At 47.3% G+C, this 20,339-nt stretch overlaps 1 protein-coding gene across 6 annotated transcripts; it reads right to left on the bottom strand.

Annotated features, from left to right (window-relative positions):
• Positions 1 to 259: 259 nt before the first annotated feature.
• LOC123442849 (protein BREAST CANCER SUSCEPTIBILITY 2 homolog A-like) lies at positions 260 to 17,334 on the bottom strand. Of its 6 annotated transcripts, none has more exons than XM_045119011.1 (35): positions 17,016 to 17,334; positions 16,843 to 16,899; positions 16,503 to 16,673; positions 16,336 to 16,401; positions 16,077 to 16,181; positions 15,479 to 15,544; positions 15,226 to 15,330; positions 14,686 to 14,814; positions 14,467 to 14,586; positions 14,225 to 14,359; positions 13,993 to 14,118; positions 13,784 to 13,906; positions 13,545 to 13,691; positions 13,302 to 13,430; positions 13,066 to 13,200; positions 12,818 to 12,943; positions 11,343 to 12,234; positions 11,220 to 11,260; positions 11,018 to 11,145; positions 10,795 to 10,937; positions 10,286 to 10,408; positions 9,974 to 10,204; positions 9,813 to 9,894; positions 9,664 to 9,714; positions 9,511 to 9,586; positions 9,297 to 9,408; positions 9,154 to 9,225; positions 7,594 to 7,777; positions 7,338 to 7,520; positions 6,961 to 7,103; positions 6,832 to 6,894; positions 6,522 to 6,735; positions 1,381 to 1,548; positions 1,073 to 1,285; positions 260 to 956 (listed from the first exon to the last, which is right to left on the bottom strand). In XM_045119011.1, the coding sequence occupies exons 1-34, from the start codon at positions 17,188 to 17,190 to the stop codon at positions 1,229 to 1,231; spliced, it is 4,878 nt and encodes a 1,625-aa protein (XP_044974946.1). In that variant the 5' UTR covers positions 17,191 to 17,334; the 3' UTR covers positions 260 to 956; positions 1,073 to 1,228. The 6 variants fall into 6 exon arrangements, with proteins under 6 accessions (XP_044974946.1, XP_044974948.1, XP_044974947.1 ...); XM_045119013.1 differs by having other exon boundaries at positions 1,073 to 1,276; XM_045119012.1 differs by having other exon boundaries at positions 14,225 to 14,350.
• Positions 17,335 to 20,339: the final 3,005 nt, after the last annotated feature.

The following is a 20,339-nucleotide window of genomic DNA, read 5'->3' as shown; positions in this document are numbered from 1 at the left end:
CCCAGGTACCTAAATATATTTTAGGTAAAATACAAAAACACAGGAACATGCCGAAACGTGGCCTCAGGACATACCAGCAGAAGTGCACCGCACAAGCACAGTAGTACCTTACCATGATGATAGTACACGCCGGCGGCAGCCAGGTTGCTGCCAGGGACGTCTACAACAGAGACACTAGCGCTCACGATCGCTTGGGAAGCATAAAAGGCATGTTAATCCCCAAATGCTTTGTCAAGGTGATCCTTGAGAAAATGAGGTGTGTGCAACAAAGGCTCGTTGAATTGACATCAGAGATAATGAGGGTAGGGCTCAAACTCCAGGAGAGTGCTTTTTTTTTAACACAAGGAAGCCGCCAACTGACGGCAAGCTATCATTCATCTCATATGCAAAGTACAGTGTGAATTACATAGCCCTCCATTTGGAAGTTATGGGGATGAAGCAGAGAAGGGCAAGATCCAATGCTATGAGCTGAATGGGTACAACCTAGGACAGGTTCTAATCTAGAATTGAGAACCTGATGAGCACCTTTGTGGGCAATGCCGTTGCTGTTTCAGGGGATACAATAAACAGCATGATGTTGCGGATGAGTGTCTTGAAAGAAGCTGCTAACTGCAGTTCGACATCTCCATGCTATGCTGCTGATGATGATGTTCCTGGAAGCGGACATCTTCATGCGCGAGAGAGATTGTCCGTAAGGAGACCTGCTGAAGTTGAAGGGTGCAAGCAATCTTGGCTGCCAGCTGAGGAGCCAAAGATTCAGCAACAAGGTGGGCGTGAGCACCATCAGTCAAAGCCTGAACCATAATTTTCCTGTCATGTTCGTCTCCTGGTTGATGTATATTGATTCCAATCCATGTGGCTGTCATCTTGAGTATCCAACAAGAGCTTCTCAGTCGAGGGTAATCGCATTTGTTCCACAAGTGTCAGCTGATCTGTAGTGCTCTGCCTCACAATCTCTGCAACACAGGTATTAATTACTAAACATGCAGTTGGCAAATATGGAGAAACGATTAGGTAGTTATGGAGAATTAAAAAGAATCCAGCTACAAACAGTCTGGCCTGAACTTTGTACCTGTAAAGTGCATAAGCATAATAAATAGGTATCTTTGTTACGCCGATATCGCTTCACTACCAATGGGCATCCAGTGTGGAGAGTAAACTCTGCACAACTTCGAACATTTTCTTACATTACTTCCAAAAGCAGCAGCCTTCATTATCCCATAGTACGTCAGCCACCGCTATCACCAATTATGCATAAAACCCTTTCCTTTAGCTGCTGGATTTTCTGACAGGGGTCATTCATATTGCAGCACAACAGTGAGTTACGGTAGATCAGAATATCTCAAAAATGAATGTGATCTCTAATCTGAAGAAACTTACATCAAAAGAACTTGAAGCCCATTTCTCAGCACGTGTTGCAGCTTCCTTAAGATGCGATTTTTTTGAGATCTCATGGGAAAGAGTATATGTAGAGCTCGCTGTTGCCTCAGCTACCCAAATGCGCCTCGTCTGGTCCTTATGCCGCTTCACCAAATTACTGAAACCAACCTGAGCAACAGAGATACAGTAAACTAAAGTGCACTTGTATTTATAAATGTGTTAAAGTTGAACAATGAAGTAAACACCACTTTTTTTTGGCTGGCAATGTTGGAACACGTCGCATGCCCGTTGGGCCCCTAGCTGACCGCACGACCGGCTCTCTTGGATCTCAACCAACCCATGCATATCACATGCCACTAGCCACGATTCCCATGCAGGGCCATGCCCATCGTGGCCGTTGTGGCCTCTTATCTCTCCCTCTGTAACTGTATATAAGCACCCAAGAGGGATTGAATACATTAAGGCAATACGAGCTCATTCCTTCACTTGGTATCAGACTTCGATCCTCGCTTCCGCCATGAATCGTCTTCTCCGTCGCAGTCGCTCCGCCGACTTCGACAACACACCCAGCAACCCCCTCGCCCCTCTTCCCGTAGCTCACACCCCTTCGACGGCCGTCCGCGGCAAGCAGGCCGTCGCCGCCCCTCCGGCGGGTTCCTCTTCCGCCACTCCCGCCCGCGGCGCTCCTCTTCCCCGCGCCGCTCTCTCCCAGTTGCCTGCGACCGCCCTCCATACTGCCAGCAGCGAGCTCGTCCCGCGCCTCACCCTCGGCGCCCCCGGCAACGCTGACGCTGACGCTGGCCCATCCGCCCTCGCCGGCCTCCCTGCCTCCATCACCCATCACTTCCCCCGCAAGCTCGAGCTGGAGACCGGCAACTACTCCAAGTGGCGTCAACTCTTCTACTTCATCTGCTGCAAGCACAACGTGCAGCATCATCTCGACGTCGCCGCCGATCCCGCCGCCGCTTCCGCCGTCTGGCGCAATGACGACATCACCGTCGTTCTCTGGCTCTACAAGGTGATCGCCGAGGACCTCCAGGATGTGGTGATGTCGCCGGAGCACACGGCGCACGACATCTGGCTTCAACTCCACCTGTTGTTCCGCGACAACCAGCTGGGGCATGCCATCATCCTCGAGGCGGAGTTCCGCAACACCCTGCAAGGCGACCTCTCCATCGCCGAGTACAACCGGCGGCTCAAGGCGCTGGCCGACGCGCTCCGCGACGCCGACGCCCCCATCTCCGACCAAGCGCTCACCCTCCAGCTCGTCCGCGGTCTCAGCCGCCGTTTCCACGTCATGGCAACCCTCCTGACGATGCAGCACCCCTTCCCCACGTTCATCCAGGCCCGCTCTCGTCTACTGATGGAGGAGCTGTCCGCCAACGAACGGGCACGCATGGATGGCCACACTGGCGGCTCAGGCGGCTCGCCCTCCACTGCGCTCACCGTTGGACTTGCGTCCGACCCCTCCGTTGCTCCCAACACCGACAAGAGCAAGGGGGCGCGTCCTCCCCTCCTGGCGACAAAAGCTCGCGCGGGAGAGGCCGTGGGCGCGGCCGCGGGCGCGGCTCCCCTTCGGGCAACCCCACGGCAGGCGGCCGCGGTGCTCTGACGCCTGCCTCGACAGACGCTCGTCCCTGGCTGGGCTACTTCACCCCTTGGGATGCCCCCTTCCCTCCCCAGCCGCCCCAGCCTCGCACGCCGTGGTCCGCCCCCAACGCGGCCGGCGTCCTCGGGCCTCGCCCGCCCCCTCCGCATCACGCGTACACCACGGCGCCCCCGGCCGCTGGCGAGCCCTCTTGGGAGCAGTACCACAACCTCAACACCGCGCTCCACAACCTGTCGCTCCAGCAGCAGCAACACGCCGGCGCCCAGGACTGGATCCTCGACACCGGTGCCTCCTCCCACGTCGCCGGTAAGGCGTCCACCCTTACCTCATGTTCTTCCCCCCTAGCGCATCACTCCTCTGGCATTACCGTTGGGGATGGCTCCCGTCTTCCCATCACCGCCGTCGGTCGCACCAACTTGGGTTCCTTCACCCTCAACGACATCCTCGTCTCCCCCTCCATCATCCGCCTCATCTCCGTTCGTCGTTTTACCATTGACAACTTCTGTTCCATTACATTTGACCCATATGGTTTCACTCTGAAGGACCTAGCGACCGGGCACGTCATGATGAGGTCCACTAGCCACGACGACTTGTACCCCTTCTTCGGCAACTCCGGCGTCCAACATGCACTCTCCGTCGTCGACACCCTGTGGCATCTTCGCCTCGGCCACCCGAGCAATAACTCCATCTCCATTTTAGCTAAAGATTTTCTTCCCTCATGTACTCCTGGCGTGAGCCCCCGTAGCATTTGTAACTCATGCCAATTAGACAAGCAGCCTCGACTGCCGTTTTCTTCCTCTACTTCTGTTACAACAGCACCATTTTAATTATTACATTGTGATCTCTGGACCTCGCCCGTGTGTAGCTTCTCTGGTTTTCAATATTACCTCATGGTGCTTGATGATTTCTCTCACTACTCCTGGACCTTTCCCCTCCGGAACAAGTCCGACACCACAGACACAATCACACGCTTCTTCGCCTACGTCCAGACGCAGTTCCATGTCACCTTCCATGTCACCATCCAATGCATGCAATGCGACAAAGGCGGCGAGTTCCTCACCACACCTCTCCGCTCGCTCTTCTCCCGCCATGGCGCCTCCTTCCGCATGTCTTGCCCCCACACGTCGCCACAAAACGGCAAGGCCGAGCGCCTCATTCGCACGACGAATGACATCCTCCGTGTCTTGCTCACCCACGCTCGCCTCCCGAAACAGTTCTGGGTCGAGGCCCTCCATACGGCAACACATGTCCTCAACCGCCGCCCATCGTCTGCCATCGCGCATCAAACACCTCACTTTCGCCTGCTCGGCCGCCACCCTTCCTACGACCACCTTCGGGTCTTCGGTTGCCTATGTTTCCCTAACACCTACGCCACCAGCCCGCACAAACTTGCGCCTCGCGCCGTTCGCTACGTCTTCCTCGGGTATGCCCTCGAACACAAAGGCTACCGTTGTCTAGATCTCGCCTCTCGCCGTGTCATCATCTCCCGGCACGTTGTGTTCGACGAAACTGTCTTTCCTTACTTCTCCGCTACGTCACCAGCGGCTGCACCGCCTCCCCCCGCACGTCGCGCCCCGTCTCCTACACCCGCGCCTCGCTACCCACCCATGCAGCGCCATGCAGTTCCCAGCCAACCAACTCCCGCGGGTCCCATGCCCGCTGTTCAACCAACACCCCCATCCCCGCGCCCACGCAGCGCACCTCCCCCAAGCCCATGCAGCGCGCCTCCCCCGAGCCCCGCTGCTACCCCGCCATGCAGTCCCCCTCCGGCGGGCCCCACCACTACACCGCCATGCAGTTCCCCTTCGGCGGGCCCCACCACTACACCCCCATGCAGCCTCCCCCCCGCGCCCCGTGGCTCGTCTCCAGCCGCTCCCGACACCCAGGCCGCTCCCCCCGGCAGCGCCAGCGCGCCTCCCCCTGGGTCTGTTCCCATTCGCCGCCGGGCACTCCTGGCCCATTCACCAGCTGGACGTGAAGAACGCCTTCCTCCACGGGCACCTCGCCGAGACAGTCTACAGCCAGCAACCGGTCGGCTTCGTCGACTCCGCTCACCCGTCGCGCGTGTGCCGCCTCAACCGCTCCCTGTACGGCCTCAAGCAGGCTCCACGCGCCTGGTTCTCGCGCTTCACCGCCTTCCTCCGCACGCTCGGCTTCACCGCGTCTCGCTCCGACTCGTCGTTGTTCATCCTCCGGCGTGGGCGTGACCTTGCCTACCTGCTGTTGTACGTGGACGACATCATCCTCACCGCCAGCTCCGACGGGCTTCTTCAGCACATCATCGCCTCGCTGCATGTTGAGTTCTCCATGACGGACCTCGGTCTCCTGCACCACTTCCTCGGCATCAACGTCACCACCACCGACGCTGGGCTCTTCCTCTCCCAGGAACAGTACGCCCTCGAGATCCTCGATCGCGCCGGCATGCTCAACTGCAAGCCCATCTCCACGCCGGTCAACACGCTCTCCAAGCTCTCCACCGACGCTGGGCCGCTCTTCCACGACCCGACGCTCTACCAGAGTCTCGCCGGCGCGCTCCAGTACATCACGCTCACGCGCCCGGACTTGTCCTACGCGGTGCAGCAGTGCTGCCTCTTCATGCACGCGCCTCGCGACGCCCACTACCAGCTCGTCAAGCGCATCCTGCCCTACCTTCGCGGCACGGTGCACCTCGGCCTGCAACTCCATCGCTCCACTGCTTCAGATCTTGTTGCATACTCGGACGCCGATTGGGCCGGGTGCCCCGACACTCGACGATCTACCTCGGGGTATTGCGTCTTCCTCGGTCCCAACCTGCTCACCTAGTCCTCGAAGCGGCAGAACACGGTCTCCCGCTCCATCGCCGAAGCCGAGTACCGCGCCGTCGCCAACACCGTTGCCGAGTCCGCCTGGCTTCGTCAACTCCTCGGCGAGCTCCATCAGCCTCCTGCACGTGCAACCGTCGTCTACTGCGACAATGTGAGCGCCATGTACATGTCCAGCAACCCGGTGCAGCACCAACGCACGAAGCATGTGGAGATCGACCTCCATTTCGTCCGCGAGCGCGTGGCTCTTGGCAAAGTGCGTGTCCAGCACGTTCCTACAAGCTCCCAGTTCGCCGACATCTTCACCAAAGGGCTTCCGACCTCCCTCTTCAACGAGTTCCGCACCAGCCTCAACGTTCGAGCTCCCCACGTTGTGGCTGCCGGGGGGTGTTGGAACACGTCGCATGCCCGTTGGGCCCCTAGCTGACCGCACGACCGGCTCTCTTGGATCTCAACCAACCCATGCATATCACATGCCACTAGCCACGATTCCCATGCAGGGCCATGCCCATCGTGGCCGTTGTGGCCTCTTATCTCTCCCTCTGTAACTGTATATAAGCACCCAAGAGGGATTGAATACATTAAGGCAATAAGAGCTCATTCCTTCACTGGCAATACAGCCTAGTTTTCAAATGACTGCACACTGAATTCATGAGGTATTTGGTTAGTGCAAAGATTAAGACTTGAAGGAACCATCAACTTGGAATAAAGACCAGTCTGAGATAACCTACAGTATTTCCAGAAAGGGCATAACTGAAAAAAGCAGAGTCATCGCCAACAGTTGAGCAAGAAAAGCTAACTGCTAGAAGGTAATCATCTTGCTCTGTGGACTGCGACGCCGAGATAAATTTTGATCCATCTGTCAAAAAGAGCCACTGCCTTTTCTGGCTACTGCATGAATAAACATCACCGACATGCAAAACAACACCTGCAATGTCAAACTCACTGCAACAAAGATTACCCATTATGAGATTCCTTAAATCATTGACCCCAGATTGACAGATTCAACAGATCACCTTTCTCCAGCATAACTAGACTAACCTTGTAAGTGGTACCTCACCGATCCATGACAGTTCAACTGCCTTACGTGGGGTGAAAAATGGTCTGCAATTAGAAGCATGGTTAATTTGGAACAATAGAATCAGAGCATACTGTGCAGTGGACTCTTACTCGAAATCTGCAGCTTGTGCTGATGTTAATGAATTCCACGTCGTAGATGATCCTCTAGCATGCAAGTAAAGAATGTTAGTACAGTGGGCAGAAGGCAGCAGCCCTGTGGCAATGTAAACTTGTCCCTCCACCAGGTCGGCTTTCTGTGAGAAGAAACAGTGAAATGTAATAAGGTATAGGCTAATTTTCAGTAGCTCGGAAGTACAGTGTTCGGGGAATAATCCAAAGCAAATAAAGTTAATAAACATTAGTCTTGGTCAAGAAAACATACAGCACCATAACCATAAAAAAAATGCAACATTTGTAATTTGTTTCAATGATATAATACCGAATAGTCTTTCATCTATTTTCAGCGGAGGATAAAAATTGTGACATACTTGCTTCTCGGTAGGGTTCCAAATTGTTATTAGCCCTTCCTTGTTGATGGTTTTCGTAGCAGAGATTCTGTGAACAAGGCTCGTCACCCTCACTTTCAAAAATGGTGTAACATCTCTTGAACTAAGGCCAGCAACTTCGAGAGCATTTTCGACCTTCTTAGCTACTTCGTTTTGCCTAGCTTCCTGAAATACAATGGCATAAATTCCAAAGCTTTCCAAGTACTGGTTGATGGATGCGGGGGATATTTGTGCATACCTTTTGCTTTGCTTGATAAGATGAGAAAGATAGTATCTGCTCTGAGGTCATGCCAGCCATCATAACTTCAGGCTCAGCTGCCTGCTCTAGCATTTTGCAAATTTTCGCCCCTTCCTCACTATCATCAGTGTTGGCACAGTTTTCATCTTGTTCGGACATAATGTCTTCTGCGATCTTAGATACTCTACATGATAAGGTAACAGTCATTGCAGTGGCATTAAAAAGGGGCGGCACTAGATTTAAAACAAAGGAACCATATTGACCCTTCGTGGATGCGACCTTTCATGTTGCAGGCTTCATCGACCAAAAAACTATTACTACCTCCGATCCATATTAATTGTCATTGACTTAGTCCAGAGTTGTACCAAGTCAGCAACGATTAATATGGATCGGAGGGAGTACAAGTTTTTACTTGCGCGATCTCAGGGCTCTAGCATAAATGCATTCAAATGATCATATTCAACATGCGTTATATCTGCTCATGCGGATTCTTTTTAGCAGGAAAATGCTGTCCAAAAGACAAAGTTAATAATATTGACAGGTTACCACAGCCATCACCAGCATGGCTGCCAGTATCAAAATAAGGATTATGGTATCGCACGATACTATGACCCTGCCGAGAGGAAACAATATGGATAAGTATCCTGGATCAAGTCCAGTAGGAACACGATCCAACTCGTAAAATTGCTGCCCACACAAACGGAAAAACAACCCGGATTTACACAACATGAAGTCATTGGCTATGTGCAGCGGTGGGCTGCAGCCTGCATGATGAATAGATTGAAAACTTCATGTGGGCAGCAATCTACTCCCTCCGTCACATGAAATCTCGATGCTGCAGACCTGCAATCTACTCCCTCCGTTCCTAAATATAAGTCTTTCTAGAGGTTCCACTAGTGGACTACATACGGATGTATATAGACATACTTTAGAGTGTAGATTCACTCATTTTACTCCGTATGTAGACCCCTAGTGAAATCTCTTAAAAGACTTGTATTTAGGAACGGAGGGAGTACTTTAATTGTGCATGCATAGAATTGCTATCTTTTTTTTACACAGCTGGACTAGATACTCTATGTAGAAAAAATCTATAATACTTTGGTTATTTTTTCTGTAAAAAACAAGAAATCATATAGTATCATGGAACTACACAATCTGATCCTAAGATTAGATACTGCTGACAAAAGAAGGATACTACCTAGTGCCCTGATTTTGACAATCTTGATCACCAGTACATAGACCATGTATAACATTCTTGTCAAAAATTAGTAAAATCAGATATATGCTTTATCACACTGGGCATGTAACAGTTTCTGTACGGGTAACTTCTCAAGACAACACTTGTACTGGTAAATATCTACTCCCTCCGTCCGGAAATACTTGTCCTAAAGATGAATGTATCTAGACTTATTTTAGTTATAGATACATCCATTATATTCATTTCTAGGACAAGTATTTTCGGACGGAGGGAGTACTTCATAGATGATATATTTCAATTTAAGTTGTGATGCATGTTTCAACTGCATCATATTGGCTAGTGTCAGTGACATAGATAAGTACCTCTGCTGGTACAGTTGTAGTGCCTTTCTTTCCATCCTTTCAGATCTCACGACAGAACGACCCTCAGGCAACCTGAATTAAGCAATTAAGTATGGGCCAGTGGAACGTCTGGTAATGTTTTTAATCTGCATCCAGTTGTATACCTCTCCCTGTACAGAACAGGATATATTCTTGCAACTCCAACCAGTGTCCTAGGAACTCGGCCACCAGAAGCTTTTATGCACTTAAACGCCAGTGGGGGTCCAATATGCTTGCCTGAGATATGTGTAAGAGGTCATCAAGAGAATCCATCAGTTTGAAAAAGGATAAGCAAAACAGTATGTAACAAATATCCAGTCTTGTAGTGAAAGTGCATACAGAATCCCAAAGGATCATCCCATCTTGCACGATAACTGCCATTCACATGGATCGTCAATTTGACGGTACCAGAAGCCTGAAAAAATAAGTCACAAAAAATTGATTATATTGTTTTAATTTTTGCAACTAATAAAGATAAAGGAGCAGGCAAACCTCATGAAATGACACAGGCCCAGTCCAACCACACAAAGAAGCTCCCCATATCTAGCGAAACCGAACAAGTGTCGAGTCATATACGCTAAAGAGTAATTATAACCATGTCACCATGACAACAAGAAGGCAAAGCGAAAACAGAATAGTACCCGAAGCTTTTGTCCCATAGAAAGCTTTCTTTTCTGTAGTTGTTCTGAAAGTGCCACATCTAATGACGCTTCTAGTGCATACCTGTGAAAAGTCAGACACTGAAAACTGCTGATATCTTTCAGTTTGATCACATGACATTAAGGATAATCCAACCACGTACCATCCATCAGTTAATTCAATGTGTGCAGACATATTTCTTTTAGCAGCTAACAAGCTTTTATTGTCGATGCTGTTCTCATTTCCATCAGGCCCGCCAGCCTCCAACTTATTTACATCAGGATGGGAATAAATAGCTGAAATGCACAGCACCATCATCAAAGATGGCAAAGCATTTCCTTCTAAAATTTTCTTTATGGCTGATCGATGGCCATTGTTCACTTCTCTGTCATACCTATCATACATGAGTTTTCATGAAGTAAATCATATGCATCAATACAATTGAAATGACAGAAAAGGCTGTCGATTATCTCACCTATACTTCAGCTCGTCTAAAACATTAGGAACTGTCAAGAATTTGCCAACAGCTTTAGTTGGATAGCATCTCTCAAGTGAAGCAAGTTTCCATACGATCCATTTATAGTGATTGTTCACCCATCTAAAACAGAAAGATTCAAGTGATTTGATGTTTAGAATGTACTTAATATTTGGAGAATCTGCAACCTAACTCTATGGGATGCCCAAGGATCACAGTAGCATGATTTTATTGGCAATTTGGCACCATACATGCAGCATTGCTTGTAAATCATTGTAGTTTAATCTTAACGTGGTGCAGCAATAGATACAATGCTACAATGCAGAGGAGACCATGGAAAGAATTTCAAATGTTACGCACGAAAAACCCATGAAGTCATGAAACAGGAAATGTAATGGTCAGACATTTCACATATTAAGAAAAAACTTAGCAAAAAGGGAGTTATTCTGACATCAAAAGGTCAATGGACTAGTGAAATATATGGCATTTAGTTCAAGAATGATGCCTACTCTTTAGTTGCATATGTCAATGAAGCCCCACAGGCAAGCAGCATCTTCTGAAATTCTTCTGCACCAGTATTCGTATCGTGAAACTTGTACTTCTCAGCTCCTTTTGCATCCATGAGCTTCACTTCATCTGTTATATGCTCCGTCTGGTAACAAGATTTAAGTTAAAATTTAACAAAGAGGGGAATATAATGCACCTGCGGAAATTATATGCATCGCATTGTACCAAACAATTGAAGCATGGAGGACCACCGAAATACTCTTTCCAAGTTTTCCTTTTATGTTTAAAAGGATAAGATGAAGACAGCTTTGTTCGACAGGAAGTGATCTGAGTTGGTGGTAATTTGGGTACTCCTGTAGACAATAGTTAAACCAATCAATTAGGAATGAATTTGAGACGTGCTTATATATGTAATCAATCAGCTTACCAGCAGAGGACTGTTTATTGATGCTTATAGGCGTGATGAACCTAACCATTGTCAGCAAAGGCATATCAGAAGCATGGCATCAAGGAGTTTACAGCTTGCTAACAGGGATGCAAATCAAAGGACCTGGAAGAGCGGGGCCGTTTGAAGGAAGATGCGGAGTTTCTTCCCCCAATTCTTCTCTTCTCATTAACAGCATGGTCAATCTTTCCAGAATGTGCACCCATGAAGTTACTGATGTCAACCAACGCTCCAGCTGGCATATGGAGTTCTTGGGTCTTATCTTTGGTGTCATTTGCGTTGTCAATTTCAGATAAACACCTGGAAGAAAGCTCCGTGATCTTTGGAATTTCACTGATTGAACGACTCCCAACATGAAACATATTGGTGCTTTCATTAGTCGGTGCAGCATTTCCAAAGGATCCAGTGTGCTTCCTATCAGACATTGCCTGGTGGGAAAATGTTGCAAGTTCGGTTCTTCCACTGGCCCTTCTTCTTTTTGATAAATCCGGTCCACCTTCTTTTGGGGCAGCAGTTGAATTTTCCATCTTATCATTACAAGCAGATGCCAAAGAGTAACCTACTAAATTATTTGTTGAAACCACAAGGTCTGATTCACCCAGAAGGTTTTTTGCGCGTTGAAGTGCATCACTAGAAATAGCCATTGATCTGCCTCCAGCGGTACTAAATCTGATAGAATGCTCACCAGAATCAGAAGCTGTTTTATTAGAAAGTTCAAATGGCCGGTGTGGTTCCTTGTGCACTTGGTTTTCTGTTGGATAAGGTGCAAGACCAGGCCTCTGTTCTGGATTTTCCCGCTCAAAATTTATTTTTCTGCCTAGCTTATCCCCCACGTGTCCAAAAAATTGTGTTGAAAGGGTATTCTCCTCCAAGCCCAACAAAGTAGCAGCTCGAGACACGCCAACTGAAGATATATTTACTGTTCTTGCACAGCTTGTCTTGAGAGGTGACGCAAACACAGGAATTTTCTTGTCCATGTTAAGGAGCTTAGGATTATCTGACAAAAAACAACTCAAGATCAGACCTATTTAAATGGTAAGTGTGTAAAAATTAAACGGCACTAATATTATGCAATAAACAAGTGCATGTTACCACTTCCGCATGCCACTCCAAGTTGCCTGATTAGATCATTGGACAGTTCGGTGATCATACATTGTATGCATGAAATTTAGTACTGTTGAAAACTTACATTTGTTAAATAGCTGCCTCGAAAGCCAAAAGCAATAAATAAGCGTACCGTTCTAAATGAAAGCTGCAGCATAATCAGGTTACGCATTGGTGGTTCATTGCTAGCGTTTATTTCTGTAAACTTGGTCTAAATATATTAACTAAAAAGCATTGCAGAACCTTTGGATTGGCACACCAGTCTAGCAATGAATATAATAGACTGTGTGATGGTTAGCTAACCTATGGATGCCATACGGTATTGTGCTAGTAAACTACAGGACTACAGAGTACAGACTGAGAATAGACACTTCAACTAGGCATGCACAGTAAATAATTATAGCAACTTCTATTGAAATAAAGTAGCAGTTGCGGCATCAGTGAAAGTCTCAGATAAGTTTGATCCGCTGTTATACCTCTGCTTATTTTGCCTTGTTCCTCCAGAACAGCCCTTGCTTTCTGCACCGAGTTTTCACTAATCAAGACCGACTTTCCAGATCCGGTTCGAAACATTGGCAGTTGACTTCCACAGTCTTCATATCCTTTCAATATAATATTGCAGATGTCAAAGGAATGGGACAAGGAGTCTAAGTTACTTTCTAAATCCAAATGTAAAGAACTCTGTAAATCCCCCACTGTGTAACCTGGTGATTCCAAAAACTACCTTTCTCCATGAAGTTTCGTTGCTCCAAAAGCATACTGGCCTTATGGCTTGAACTTCTATTCTGGGGTACAAACTTTTGTATTCCAGCTTGGAACGTTGCCTCTTCAACAAAAGTTTCTCCGTTGTAATTGTTTACTGTTTGCACATACGAAGCATGTTAACTGAATGCAGACTGTAATTTCTACCTACATTTTATATCCATGTGAAGGAACTCTTAATTCAGAACAAGAAATTACCACTTCTAACTGCTTCTTCAGCCTCTAAAATAGGCAATTCCTTTCTAGAGTTCTCACTTGCTAAGATAGACCTTCCTAATCCAGTTCTGGACACTGGAGTGTCGTGGGCACCATCTAAATGAACTTCATCTTACAGAAAGAAAATTTGATTGTCAGTAATACAAACGCTTATGTGTCACAAATTTAGTGACAAGAGAGCCCACTCGTTACGAAACCATGATGTGTGTTTAGAGAACAATTTACCTTCCAATTCCTTTGCAATATTCCTTGGCTCCAGAACTGCAGATGCCCTCTTAAGTGAACTCTTACTTATAGCAATTGACCTACCTAACCCAGTTTGAAACAACGGCACGTGGTCATCATCCTTGTGATTTTTCTCTATTCGAGTGACTGAAAAAGATAATTTGATATGAGGAACACCCCAGTTGTAGCAGTAATAGTATTTTCATGATTTTATAGTCAACTTGAGAAAATCAAAGTACCTTGCATTGCACTATCTTCCTTCGGTGTAACACTTCTATCATTCATGATCAAACTGCTACTCATCACAGACGTTGGTGTTTCAGTTTGAAGAGTTGTGGCACAATCACTGCTATCTCCACGTCCTGAATCTCAAAAAATACAAAGAAAAATGCTGATCTTCTGCATTAATGTTGGACAAACAAAATAATAAGCCCATATGTTTATGTACCAGTTGTTTTAATTTTTTCTTCCTCCAATACTGCCCTTGCCTTCTGAACTGAGCTCCAGCTCACAGCAACAGGCTTCCCTAATCCTGTTTGGAACATTGGGAACTGGCAATCAGCATCCCAATGTCCTACACAAAGAAGTAACCACTTAGAAATAATGTGTGTAGCTGTTTAGATAAATCAAAAGACAGATTGTTCAAGCTTTTTTAAGAGGCCCAGGTACTCTAATCTTACCGCTCTTTTTCGCATCTCCCTTATTCCCCACAACTCTAGATCTCTCAATGGATCTTTCGCTGATCATGGCTGGTCTTCCTGAACCAGTTGGGAACATCATAGCTTGATTAGACCTACCAAAACTCTCTGTATTTTCTAATAGGAGAGGGATGCCATCAGTACACCAAAAAAGGGGTGTGTTTCACAGTAACTAGGCAAGATCATTAGCTCTGGATTCAAATAGAAGAATAATCAAAGCTCACCCTCGCTTGTACTATTATCCTTCAAAACAGACTTAGCTTTCTGAACAGATGCCGCACTGACTGAGACAACTCTTCCTGAACCAGTTTGGAACAATGGAAACTGTTCCATGCCGTCCACACCTGCTGACAAAGGGGGCGGTTATTCAAAAAGTAAAGGCATGCTTGGATTTTCTTTTACAAAACTATCAAAAACATTTGTTATACTCTCATCAAAATGACCTTTTTCTGCAACTGTTTGTCCCTCCAAAGCAGCTCTTGCCTTATCAATAGAGGTCCGGCTCACCGGAACCGGCCTACCCATTCCAGTACGGAACATTGGTTCTACGACACCAGCAGCCCTATCAACATCTATAATGCAACAATGTGACAGCTTTTTAAAAAATTGCTAAGAAAAAAGGAAAAGTACTAGAAGTTCTCCCATAGAAACAATATATACAGCCATCAATTTGGTAGGCCCTATAATTGGTATAGAATTATGTTAAGTCATTGTATATTACTATGGGGTAGAAATGTTCAAAAAGCTGAACACATCCAAATAGATGTTCAGTGTAAGTATAAGAAATAGCAAGGCAACTGTGGATAATCTGGCTAGTTCGTCAAGTAGTGTATTACGATGCCTTGTTGTTAATGAATTGTGACATAATATCTAACGGTGCATGGGATGAACAGATCCTAAATTACTCGGAGCCATACATATGCCACGATAACAAAACACTTTCAGCCTTTATATAGAAAGTAAACGGGTGTTAAACTTCCTACCTTCTAAAAGAACTCTTGCCTTCTGGATTGAGTCCTTGCCCAGTAAGACAGCTTTTCCTGATCCAGTTTGGAACACAGGGGGCCTGGTAGCATTATACGCTCCACCTAAATTTGATAAGATGGAAAACTGAATGAGTAATGCACAACCTGAAGAAAATACAGTTTGTACAGTTACCAAACTTAGGCGCTTTCTGGCTATTGTTGCAACATTCAATCTTGTCTCTACAGAGAAAAAGGTGAAAGCAAGTCTTACCTCTAAATGGGGCGTCCATTTCACTCGATTCACCCTCTGCATCAGGTACATCGTCAAACGGTTGCTCTGAAACACAAAATCTGGTCATCCTAGTACGATACATGCAGAAACAAACAGAAAGATAGCCAATCCATGCTACCAAAAACAACAGTTCGACCAAAGCAAACCAAAGGTTGGACACATGAGCTCTTACTAGAAGTTCTCACAAACAAGAAATTGGACACATGAGCTCTTACTAGAAGTTCTCACAAACAAGAAATATACAGCCATCAATTTGGTGGACCCTAATTAGTATAAAACTATGTTAAGTCATTGTATATTACTATAAAGTAGAAATGCTCAGCAAGCACATCCAAATATATCTTCAGTTGTAAGTATAACAAATAGCCAGGCAACTGCAGAAAATCTGGTTAGTTCAACAAATATTATATTACGATGCCTTGTTTTAATGAATTGTGACCTAATATCTAACTGTACACGGGATGAACAGATCCTAAATTACTCAGAGGCATGCATAAGCCATCATGAACAAAATAAGTGATATGAAAGCACTTTCAGCGTTTAGATAGAAAAAGTAAAGAGGTATTAAACTTCCTACCTCCTAAAATAGCTCTTGCCTTCTGTATTGAGTCCTTGCCCAGCAAGACCGTTTTTCCTGATCCAGTTTGGAACACTGGGGGCATGGTAGTGTTATGCACCCCACCTGAATTTCGTAAGATCAAAAACTGAATCAGTAACGCACAACCTCAAGAAAATACAGTTCATACAATACAATTATCAAACCTGGACAGCTTCTGGCTATTTGTTGCAGCATTCAATCTTGTCTCTACAGAGAAAAAGGTGAAAGTAAGTCTTACCTCTAAACAGGGCGTCCGTTTCTCTCAATTCACCCTCTGCACCAGGTACGTCGTCAAACGGTTGCTCTGAAACACAAAAACTGGTCATCCCAGTACAATACATGCAGAGACGAACAATGGAACAGTTTGACTACAGCAAACCAAAAGTTGTGCACATAAGCTCTTACTTCTCTTAGTACCAGCCTTCTCCACGTCCTCCCCGACCAATGCTCTGGCCCTCCTTATAGCCCTCTCGCTGACAGACACCGACCTCCCCGATCCAGTGCAGAACAGCTGACCCTCTCCTGCATCGACAGTTGCTCCGGACATCCGGTCACCTTCGAGCAGTGTGTTCCTAGCTGCAGGTTCCATCAGTAACAACAGGCCAGTCACCAGTTAAAACAGAACCGTTTGCGTTCAAACGTCACATTAAGAGCATGCGCGCAATATTTCAGTAGGCAGGAATGCACGCGCGAGCTCACTCTGACCGGGCCAAATAGAGAAGAGATGAAGGGCAGGAGGCGATACCTTGCACGAGGAGGTCGGCCATGGACTCGACGCGGCATCCGTCGGCAGCGCCCCGGCCTAGGGTTTCGGATGGGAGAAACGCGGAGGCAGGAGAGGGGTCAGTCAGTATCCACAATCCAGCACCACTTCTACGACGGGATCCACGCCGAGGTTAGAGAACGACGGGGCCGTACCTTTGGACAGCGCGTCCTCGGATGAAGCGTCGGCTATCCCCGCACCGCGCCCCGGCGGCAGGGGAGGAGGAGGAGGCGGAGCCGCGGCGGGCGGCAGCGGCGCGCCGAGCTCGGGTGCGGGGATCCAGACGAGGCTGCCGTCGGGCTGGCCCCAGACCCGCCACCTCCCCGGCATCGCGACGGGCGAACTCTCGCGGAGTCCCGGCGGGAACCTCTCGCTCGCGGCGGCCGGCGCGACGGATCCGAGGGAGAAGAGATTGGGGACGAAACGCTTTTCGAAATCGGACGAGGCGAGGGAGAGCGTGGTGCGAAATGGCCACAGGCGGCGCGCAGTGCGCTCGCTCGCTCCCTCCCTCTCATTTTTCGTCTCGGCGCGGCGGGCCCGAGGGAGATGGGCCTGGCCCTGCCGTACCGTGCGCTTGTGGCCCGCGGGATGCCCGGCCCGGCCTGGTCGGGTCGTGACTCGTGCGCCTGGCCTAGCCCGCACGCCGCCGCTTGGAGTGGAGGTGGAACGGAACTGTGGCGGCGGCTGGCTACGGACAGGTGTCAGGTCACCGCCTCACCGGCCTCTTCTGGTGTCCACACCTGTACATGCTCACCAACCGCACGCCAGCTAGATCATTGCCTGCTCCGCTACGTCGCTAGCGCGGGCATTGATGGCCGCGGAAGTGCACAAGATTGATGATGGCGTCGCGCACCCTTCCGTCAACGGATGAGGGAGGATGTTTTTGTTTAGTTTTTTCTATGCACCCCGATAAGTTCGTAGGTTCGGATTTTGTCCATGATAAATCAAACCTTTTTCGCGTTAGTTTTTAGTTGACGCGAGGATGACATTCAGAGTAGTTGGTAAGCATGCCAATTAAGTCCGCGGTTTGTTTTATGCTGGAAAATCGTCATGCGTGTCAAGTAAATTTATCACATTGGGATTTATCTTTTTCGGTTTTTATTTACTATAGTAGCAATAGTAGTATTTTTGTCTACAAAGATGTATGAAAATATGTCGTTGTTGTGTTTATATTGTGGTTGTCTCTCACCCTCTGCATTAATCGATACACACGGTCACGTTTAACAAATCCGTCCTTAAACGACCCCTTGTATTTGTTGTCGGGTAACTACAATCATCAAATAAAACTTTTAAATCCTTGAAAACTCATGCACATGGATCCGGATAACAAAAATTCATCACAGTTCAGTTCATAAATCAGCAAAGCAAAGTAAATCATAATTCAACATCCGTAGGACAACAAAAATCATAGTTCAACATTTCGGGCAAATCAATCGTCATGTGAATCACTCGTCGGACGACATCCGTGTCGCATGCTCCGCCGCGTGTTCTACCTCCTTCTCTGTCGCCTGCTCCGCCTCCACTGTATTGTCTGCTCTGTCTCTTTCTGTGACCCCTGGTTAGCATCCGTCTGTGGTGCCTGCTACACCTCCATATGTGGTGCATGCCCCGTTGTTGCCATTGATACTCTCGTCGTCTCGTACTATCCATGTTGGTTAACCTCATTATTCCTTTCGGCGAGTTATATATTTCCTTGCTCATTCAAGAGGGGTGTATCTGTCAACATTGTCCTCAAACTCTTTCTATCTCGAGCAAGTTACAACCTCTCGTTCTCAATCTCTATTGATCCAAAAGCCCAAACCTTTTTCGTTCTCTCATTTGAGACACGATTCTTTCTTCTCCAACTCTATCTTCTCCCTCTCAATTGCTAACTCGTTGATCGCCCTTTGTCGGTCTCAATTTGTTCTCTCTTTTTGCACGTCCAAGGCACGTGTGTACCTCTTCTCTTCCTCGTCCCCCTTGTGGAAAATGTATTTGTCCATGTGGTGGACTTTTTTTTTTGCAATGTCACGAGCGGACCTCCCTTTCTCCCACTTATTTCCCATCACTTGTCAGTTATTCATTAGCACGGTGCCTTTTTCGTTATCCCTACAACTTCTTCCTCTTCTTCATCCAACCGAGTTGATTGGTGGGAGCTTTAGTCATTGTTACTCCTCTTGTCGACCTTGAGTTATTTCATAAGTGTTCTCCACTTTTGTTTGCCATCCAATATCACCCAACAATGACCAAAATCAAATGACTTCTTCTCTGTTTGTTGGTACATAGTGGTCGCCACCACCGTCTATCAAACATTAAGTATAACAATGAGAATGCAACAACAACAAAACAATTTCAATGATGACAAAATGAAGCAACTCAACTTATGCTAGTTGCCACTCCCACGTCACTTTGAGGACGGCCAAGCACTTATGCATAGTAGCCAACATACTTGTTCACTTTCCCTTGGGTGACCCTCCATCGATGTTCGAAATATGCCACATTGCAAGTGGTCACGATAGGATGTGGCTTGACATATTCCTTGTGTTCATGATAGTGCTTATGGATCTTCTACCAATACTTGTTGATCTTTTGCTTCTCGCCACATATAGGGTCCATGCTTTTGGTCAACCAAGCTTTAACCAACAAGATATCCTCAAAACTTGTGAATGTTGGACCTCTTGCCTTGGCTACCTTTGTCTTTCCGTTTTTGTTGTGGTTCGATGTTCCACCAACTTCAAACGTGAGACAATTTGGAACCCCAAATTCATAGTCCATTTGTGTATTATCCTCATTGTCATTGATCATTGATACGTTCATTTCGCATCATGTTTTGTTACTGTTATTTATAGTGTTTTATGCATTTTACCACTTGGTGGAGTAATTCTAAGGCCTTTTTCTCTCATAATATGCAAGGTTTACATCAAGTGGAATAATGCCGGCGGATGGAGTCTGGACCTGAAAAAGCTACGTCAGAGATACCTATTATGCACATCTCCAATTGAGCTAAAACTTTACAGAGAATTATTTTGGAATAAATAAAATACTGGAGCGAAGAATTTCCTCAGGGGGGCTACCACGCACCCACTAGACACCACGGCGCGCCAGGTCCCCCCTGGCGCACCCTCATGTTTAGTGGTCCCCATGGCCCACCTCTAGCGATCTTCTTCTCGTATAAATTCCCTTTTACCCTAAAAAATAAGAGAGGACTTTCGATACAAAGCGCCACCGCCTCAAGGCGGAACCTGGGCAAAAACACTTTTGCCTTTCGCGGAGCGATTCCCCTAGAGGAACTTCCCTCACGGAGGGGGAAATCGAGACCATCGTCACCACCAACAACCCTCTCATCTTGGGGAGGCCAATCGTCATCAACATCTTCATCATCACCATCTCCTCTCAAGACCCTAGTTCATCTCTTGTGCTCAATCTTGTACCATAACCTTGGATTGGTACCTCGGGTGTGACTAGTAGCATTGATTACATCTTATAGTTGATGTTTTATG

This window comes from Hordeum vulgare, chromosome 3H (genome assembly GCF_904849725.1).
Source record: "Hordeum vulgare subsp. vulgare chromosome 3H, MorexV3_pseudomolecules_assembly, whole genome shotgun sequence".
Lineage (NCBI taxonomy): Eukaryota > Viridiplantae > Streptophyta > Magnoliopsida > Poales > Poaceae > Hordeum > Hordeum vulgare.
Note: the sequence above shows the minus strand (reverse complement) of the source record. Positions and strands in the feature narration are given on the sequence as shown.

Bases quoted from the DNA above. Each gene is read 5' to 3' on its own strand.
- LOC123442849 (XM_045119011.1), bottom strand. From the start codon at position 17,190: ATGCCGGGGAGGTGGCGGGTCTGGGGCCAGCCCGACGGCAGCCTCGTC. The intron at 10,409-10,794 runs GTAGGCATCATT...TTTCTGTTTTAG, and splicing joins TTGACATATGCAACTAAAGA to ATGGGTGAACAATCACTATA. The intron at 6,736-6,831 runs GTTAGTCTAGTT...TCTTTGTTGCAG, and splicing joins GGTGAGGTACCACTTACAAG to TGAGTTTGACATTGCAGGTG.